We start from the raw sequence: 7,774 nt of genomic DNA, 5'->3' as shown, positions 1-7,774 counted from the left end.
TGAACCATAGAAACACAGACTGAACCAGCAACTGAACCACTGAACCAGAGACTGAACCAGCATGGGTTGGGATGGCAGGTTTCAAAGTAAAAGTGACTTTCCAGTGGAACGTCCGGGGAGAACTCTGTCTCAGTATCAGAACGTTTCTAACGATAAACTCATTCATCCAGCTAATGAATCTAAATTTTTATTTCTCCAGGTGTATTTCCTGGGAAATCTGATCTGAAGGACATGAGCAGAGTCCTTAGAGCTGGGATTACCGGCTCATCACTGGAGGCACAAACTCATCCATTCCTTCCAAACCTTCAGGTTTATGTTGAATAATTTATTTGCCTTTTAGGCTTTTTAAATGTGAGCAAAGCCGTTAAAGGCCAGACAAACAAGAAGGAGAATTTATCCTTCAGCATGTTTTAATGCTCAGATGTTTGGGTATTTGTTAAATAAATCACAGTAAACCAGCGCTGCAGTAAAAACATCAGGCAGATCATTGCTGACTCCTCCAACGCTGTAGCAGTCAGTGTTACAGTAGCTCTGCAGAAGCTTCTGACTGAAGTAGTTCAGGTGTCCTTAGCTTTTGTACTTGATTTAAATAATTTTACCAACTGGTCAGTTTTATTCTGCTCCCAGTCTTACTTTTTAAATGACTATAAACTATTATTGCTGTAACAATTCTAAAAAAAAAGGAGTTTACTTCAGCTGCTGAACTGCTGAAAATATAAATAAAATATCTAAACATTATTACAGTGAAGTCTGTTCTGGTCATATTCCTCGTTCCAGGACTCAAATATTCATACAGAATATTTATTGATGCTCTTGTTACTTTATTTGCTGTAAAGCACAAAGAAGAAGCAGCTTTTTTTCCTGCATTTGCCATCTCTAGGGGGTTTAAATATTAAAATGAACTTGAGCTATTATTATTGAACAGAGATTAGTTTTCCATTTCAGATACTACCTTGATATTCCCAGCCAGCTGCTCCGGTTTGCCAAGCAGTAAATTGGATCCTTCTGATGGTTTTTATGTTAATCTACAGTTTTAAGTTTCCTTTAAAGCAGCTGAATAACTTTAATTAGCTGAGAGGCTCCAAACAATGGAGAGCAGCAGCTTAATGTGAAGCTGTGGGTCTGAAATAGAAACATTCAGACAGTTCTGAAGCTCAGCTTGGAGTCCAGATTCAGAAAACCTGAACCTGAACGAGTCGTTTAGTTTCAAATCCCTGGGATCCGACACAGACCTCCATCTTCATCTGCAGGAGGAGCACAGAAGCCCAGTGGTGATGCATCCACAGCAGGATGAGGTGGGAGGTCACGTGGGGTCACCGGGGCGACCCATGCATCACCCCGCTCCACTGAGGGCGGGTCTGACTCGCTCCCAGTTAAATATGGGAGCTGGGACGTCTCGCCGTCTCTGCCAAACAACAAACCCTCTGCAGCAGGAGCTGAGAAAAAACCTTTTAAATGCTTTTTCCTCAGGAGTCAGAGGTCGACCTCCACATGGCCTGGGGGTTGACCATCTACAGAATGCAGCAGAAAGCATTATGAACAATAATATCTGATCTGAAAGGTGGACAGTAAAATTCCTCCACTATAACTGGACTTTTCATAAAGAATATTTCATGTTTCTGACTGGTTATGATCTGAATCCACATGGTAAAAACTGCTGTATGTTTCCAAAAGACAACCAGAAACGTTCTGGCTCTTTGACCCAACATGATTATAGCCGATGACCTCAAGCTGGCTGTTGGTTTTACCGGAGGAAACATTGAGGAGGAGCCGATCTGGGCCTCAGAGGAGCCATCGCTAGCGCCGAGAAGACGGACTGCTCTCAGCAGGACAGACAGACCTCCAGGTTTCCATGGTGATCCAGCAGATGGAAAGGAAAGCAACACTTCCTTCACCTGAGCAGGGATCAGGCACATGGTCTGGACCGATGAACAGATCCGTCTTTTCAAGCTTCTTCCTCCGCTCTGCAGACGGATGTTCCTAAACTTCAGACTCTGGTCTGGTTCCCGTCCGGATGGCGCGAACCAGCGGAGAAGAGCAACGCCACCCAGGAAACCAGTGACACACAGCAGACGGAAATAGCCTAGCCAGCTCTCCGACGTATACTACAGGACATTTTGAGGTCTCAATTTAAATACAGGAATATAAGACTTGAGGAGTTTTTTTTCCAGAGTTTTTCTGATTGAGTACGAAAAAACTAAAACCAGAATCTCCTCACCAACCGCTGATGCTGCGACAGATTATCTGGATGAAATGCTACAAACAGCAAACTGTTTGTTTCGAGCAGCAGCAGGTTTCCATCGGGCTTCCATCTGCTGCCGAGCCCGTTGGGTCCGTTCTTAGTTAGAATCGTGTTTTATAGTTTTACTAAGCGACAGTTGGACTGTACTCCTCCTGCTCTCTCTCAGGTAAACCTCCAGGTGAGTTCAGTCTGAATCCTCCTACCTTCTCCATCTCGCTGCTCTTCCTCTTGCGTCCGGTCCGGTTGATCTTGACGGTGACGGCGCTGTCGTCGCCCTGCCGCCGCAGCGCCAGGCGGTCGGGCTGCAGCGGGCTGAACGAGATCTCCAGCTCCGGCCGGGGGAAGCGGCTCGTCCGGCCCGTTTCCGTGGAAACCTCGGAGGACTCCAGCACCGAGGGGAAGCCGGACGAACCCTGGGGAAACAGCAACACTGAACTCAGCTGCTGCACCAAAGAGGCCCTGACGCTTTGACTAGGCCCTTCTCCTCCTCTCCTACACCCGGTTCATACTACACGATCCTTTGCCCCGATTTTCCTCTTATGACGCCGACATTCTAAGATTGGCGCTTGCGATAATCGTAGCCGATCATCCTGCAGCGTGTTTCTGTGTTGCGACTGATCGGGTCCAGTCGGTAGAACGGCGGACCGCTCCCATCTAACGTCGGTCATACTCAACATGTTGGATTGTCTTGGCCAGTTTATCGCTGCAGTGTGGGGTTTTCCCAGCCTGTTGAATGTGACCGGTAGCCAATCAGAAAGCAGGGAGGAGAATCCCAAACAGCTGACATGGACAACCGAACAACATGAATGCATATTCAACATTTCATGCAAGGAGTACCCAGAGAAAAAACAAGGAATTTGATGGATATAGCTGGTTTTTACAGGACTTTCCGTCTGGAATCTGAATGTCGGTGAGAGGAATCGGTTCGTGTGGCTGGACACACTGCACGACTGAACCCGATCGAACCCGTTTGAATCCGCTATGCCTGTGATTTTTTTTGTCAGGTGTTGAAAATCGTGCAGTGTGAACTGGACTTACCCGACTGCTGGCGGACGATCTGGTCTCCCTCCTCTCAGGCTGCAGAGGTTCAGCCTTTGCTTTCTTAGCCAGAGCAGAACTCTCACTCTGAAGGGGAAAAAAAAACACATTATTCTACATTAATCACCTAAAATCAACACAATATATTATATGTAAATCATCTGGACTTAATGCAAGGATTTAAAAATGTGATTCGACCCAACTTTATAAGGAAACATCCAGATAAAAGAAGATCTGAAGTGTTTTCTTCCAGGAAGACGTGGGAAACGTTGCAGTGAAAACCTAAACGTTTCATCCGTCTCCAGAAATATTCACTAATATCTGAGCATTTTTCACATCTTCATTTAAAGTGTGGGGAACATGTCAGATCCTGAAGAGGCTCTACGTATTTACAGCTTATAAACTATACGAGTGCTTCTGCAGCAGTTTAAATGCTTTGGTATTTTAAACTGGTTCATTTTTCCTGTGAAACGTCAGAACTCTCCTGTTTGTCAGATAAACTCCGACGGTTCTGACCTGCTCTGCTGCGATTCCCTGGTTGTTTTCCTTCAGCTGCACAATCTCTGCTTCCTTCTCCGCTAGAGCCGCCTGCAGCTCTGCCACTCTGAGAGAACGGCGGCAACCATTAGCCTGCAACACACACACACACACACATATCAGATCCACTGAACTACAGGAGCCTCTCCAGGCACCATTAAACTCCTGAGGCAAATGGAAACAAATCCACTAACTAAACGACTAAAATGTTGGAATTATTCCCAAAGCTGAAGCTCAGCTGTCATCTCGTTATCAGGGAAGAAATATTGTCCTAATTAGACACGCGTTGCTCCACAATATGAAAAAACGAGTCGACTAAAACAGCAGTTTATCATCATAGAGTCCAAGCCCAGAGTCCAGAACACGTCAGCCGTCTGCCCGTCCAGAACAGAATCCATCCGATTGTTCTGGTTAGCTGTATGCTAGTTATTAGCTGTGGAGCTCCAGGTGTGTGTAACACACACATGAGCTGGTGAACTGGTCCTGCAGACACTTCCTGCTCTGGTTGGAGCCGTTTGGCTGGTGAATCTCTCAACTTGATGAAAACCTGATTTAAAAGTTTCCATATTCAGCTCTGAGTTGCTGTTAATCAACTCAATAACAGCATCTACAAAAACTTGGTTTATAAAACTATTTGTTGCTCTGAAATGTGACTGACGTTGAGTTTTGATAAATGTTCTTAATAACTTGGTTCTGTTGACTCATTGATCTGTTTTTGTTTTGTTTTTAAATGCTAATGTTTGTAGCTTTGTTATTGAGCTGCCCAGGCTAATTTTTAGCCTCATGCTAACAATCGACTTTAACATTGTTCAAACATTTCAAAATGTGTTAGTTTGTATCTTTTTATTCTCCCATTAAGATGCTGGTTTCCTGTCCTCAGTCATAAACATCCCAGTCCAATAATTTAGTCCCAACTTAATTACTTTTATTTAGCTGGTTATTCTATAATCCTCTATAACTATAATCCTCAGACCTTCATTTTTCTTCACTCTGCTTCCAGTCAGACAGACGGAGAGCAGAGGATGAAGTATGAAACCTTTCAGTTCAGATTCCTGATTTAATCCTTCTTTCACCAAACCCGATCATGTTGGATCATTAATAACGTCTGATGGGACAGCCTGTCTGATTTATCGGTAAGTGTGGCGCTGCACTGACCCCTGCTGGTGACGCTGGGCTCTGCTGCTGCAGCTCCTTGATGATCTTGTCTTTGTCCGCCTGGCTGGCCAGCAGCTTCTGCAGCTGCACCTCCAGAGCAGCGACCAGCGTGTCCCGCTCCGCCCTCCAGCTCTCCATGGCCGCCTCCTTCTCCTCCAGCCTGGACTCCTGGGAGCAGACGGAGACGTGTTGGAAAAACATGTGGAGCTGCAGACGTTTCACCGTCCGGCTCTTACCAGGAGGCTCTGCTGGCGACAGTAGCGCTCTCGGTCCTCTGCAAACTTCCTCATCTCCTGGTTCCTCTTGTCCTCCGCCTCTTTGGCCTGGCCAATCAGAGACAGCTTCTCCTCCTGCCACTTCCTGCGTTCAGCCTGCTGTTTCTCCGTCAACACCTGCAGGAGAAGCAGACGTCCATCTGTCCACGTGTCCAACGTTCCTCATCCAGACAGACTCCAGTTCTGCAGCTTCTACCTTTAAGCTCTGCTGGGCTCGGGAAGCTTCGTCTCTGGCCAGCCCGAGGTCGTCTGAAGGTCGGCCGGACCCGCCGCTCTGCTCCAGCAGCTTCCCCTTCAGCTTCTCCACCTCTGAAACAACCAACTTGTCACATCAGTCTGTCAGTAAAATCATCAGTTTATGTGGACAGATCTGAAGTTTCTGGTGCTGAATGACGGAGTGAAGGTGTTGACTGGTTCTTATCCAGGTGTTTCACCTGCAGAGAGCTCCTGCAGCAGACGCATCTTGTCGTCCAGGACCTGCTCCATCTGCTGCTGCGTCTCCTCCTGCTCAGTCAGCGCCAGCCGCATGTCCTCCATCACCTGCTGCTTGGCCTGCAGCTCTGCAGAGGAGCAGACAGGAACATGGCTGAGGGAGCAACAACCTGAGGGAGGACTCGGCTGGACTCTGGCCCTGGATGGCTTCACGTTTATTTTAAGGAGACCTGTCATGCTTCCCTGAATAAGTACAGGTTAGGGCTGTAAACATGTTACGTGTTTCGTATAAGATCATTCTCAGATCATGAGATTTCACCGCCTCTGTTCTGTTTGAGGTTCTTCCAGAATGAGCTGCTTTAGTGTTCTGTCACTTTTATGCAAATAAGCTGCTGCTGGCCACGCCCCCAACCTCAACGTTTACATTTTAAACACATTAAAATGGCTGCAGACAGAAACACCTGCAGACAGCGACACTGTTAAAAGTGATTTTTTTTGTTTAAAAATCCCTGATTTTGTGGAGCTACTTAATATAGTTTATAATTTTGTAACATTTTTTCTTCAAACTTCTTTCAAAATCTACATATAGAAGGAAAAAAATGACGAAAATGGTGAAAAATGTGCAAAAAGCTCAGAATTATGCATCAGAACGACTGAAGTGGGGGGATATTTAAGCAGCCTGATGGAGACTCATCATCCCAGAGCAGGTCTCTACCTTTACAGGCCTCCTGGTAGAGCTGGGACGCCTTAGAGTCCTGCTGCTCCTGGAAGGACAGAAACATGAGGAGCCGTTAGGATCCAGCAGACTGGGAGGAATCAGACACAGCTGGAAACATCAGGGTTGTTTTACGGCTCTGAGCTGCTGGATGGTTCTGTCTCTGCTGCTCAGGTCCGACTGCAGCTGCTTCCTGGTTTTGTCCATGTCAGAAAGCTTCTGCTTCAGGGTCGTCTCCTCTGCTCTCATGGCCGACACCTGAAACCAAGACCAGTTTCTGCAGGTTTCACTAAATCACATTTCAGAGTTTTTAAGACCCTTATGAGCTCCAGTAGGTCAGAATGTTGCCACACTGCTGTGTTTAAAATCCACTAAACCTCCTGACGTCAGTTTGTGTCGCACCAAATGCTGCTCTTAGATTGGCGCCAACAGCAGCAACGCAGACCGTTTTCTGAGCCAGAGCATCAAATGAGTTGGTAACAGAAGTGAGCGAAGGGTGAAGACCAACGTTGTCCAAATAGGTTAGAAATTTGCGCTCGCCCATGAGACGGAAAAAAGTGAGCTAGCAAAGGTGTAGCAGGAAGGTGGCAGCAGCCTGAACCGCATGGAGCTACAGAAAGCAATGAAGTCTTCCTGAAACTCCAGCTGCTGCCTACATTCACTGAGATGAAACCGCCAAGCCACGACAAAATATAAAACCCATGATTGAAGTATTTAAACCCGACTTGCATTGTTTGTGTATTTAAGACGTTTTAAGGCCTCGTGCATTTTAGATCCATGAATTTAAGACGTTTTAAAAATGCGCAGACACCCTGAAAACAAACCACGTGCTCCAGATTAAGATATTCTAATGTAATCCGGCCTCGTTTAAAACCCGGCTGGATGTGTTGAGCCCGTATCCCCCAGTGTTCTGATACGGACCTCCTTCTGGACTTGCTGGACCTGCTTCCTGTAGTCGGCCAGCTTCTCTCTGAGGTCTGACGAGTCGTCCTCCTTCCTCTGAAGCTCCAGGCGGAGGCTCTTCACCTGCTGCGTCTCCTCCTGAGCCTCCAGCTTCAGCCTGGGACAGAGACACCAGAGACATCAGGAAGGAGGTTCAGGAAGTGATGAAGAAGCGGCTTCATCTTCGTCGTTACCTGCTGATCTCCCCGGCTTTCTTCTCCAGCTCAGCATCCTTCTCAGCTAAGGCCTCATGAGCCACAGCCAGCAGCTCCTGCCGCCGCTCCACCTCCTTCCTCCTCACTTCCTGGACAGCAAGGTTCTCCTCCTTCTCCCGTCGCTCTGCTTCCTGCAGCTTCTCCTGCAAGGTCGCGACCTTTCGCTCGGCTTCCTGCAGGGTCACGACCTGTTGCTTGGTTTCCTGAAGCTTCTCCTGCAAGG

At 47.1% G+C, this 7,774-nt stretch overlaps 1 protein-coding gene across 1 annotated transcript; it reads right to left on the bottom strand.

Moving 5' to 3' along the window:
• Positions 1-2,352: 2,352 nt before the first annotated feature.
• Positions 2,353-7,768, bottom strand: LOC103461230 (kinesin-like protein KIF20B). The gene is made up of 11 exons (XM_008403549.2): positions 7,531-7,768; positions 7,316-7,454; positions 6,530-6,652; positions 6,395-6,443; positions 5,682-5,807; positions 5,444-5,556; positions 5,209-5,364; positions 4,973-5,140; positions 3,797-3,910; positions 3,281-3,367; positions 2,353-2,655 (listed from the first exon to the last, which is right to left on the bottom strand). The coding sequence occupies exons 3-11, from the start codon at positions 6,641-6,643 to the stop codon at positions 2,368-2,370; spliced, it is 1,215 nt and encodes a 404-aa protein (XP_008401771.2). The 5' UTR covers positions 6,644-6,652; positions 7,316-7,454; positions 7,531-7,768; the 3' UTR covers positions 2,353-2,367.
• Positions 7,769-7,774: the final 6 nt, after the last annotated feature.

This window comes from Poecilia reticulata, unplaced genomic scaffold (genome assembly GCF_000633615.1).
Source record: "Poecilia reticulata strain Guanapo unplaced genomic scaffold, Guppy_female_1.0+MT scaffold_808, whole genome shotgun sequence".
NCBI lineage: Eukaryota > Metazoa > Chordata > Actinopteri > Cyprinodontiformes > Poeciliidae > Poecilia > Poecilia reticulata.
The sequence above is the reverse complement of the archived record's forward strand: the minus strand, read 5'-3'. Positions and strand labels throughout refer to the sequence as shown.

Bases quoted from the DNA above. Each gene is read 5' to 3' on its own strand.
- LOC103461230 (XM_008403549.2), bottom strand. From the start codon at position 6,643: ATGAGAGCAGAGGAGACGACCCTGAAGCAGAAGCTTTCTGACATGGAC. The intron at 5,808-6,394 runs GTAGAGACCTGC...GCTCCTCTGCAG, and splicing joins CTACCAGGAGGCCTGTAAAG to AGCTGCAGGCCAAGCAGCAG. The intron at 3,368-3,796 runs GTCAGAACCGTC...TTTCCCCTTCAG, and splicing joins AGGGAATCGCAGCAGAGCAG to AGTGAGAGTTCTGCTCTGGC.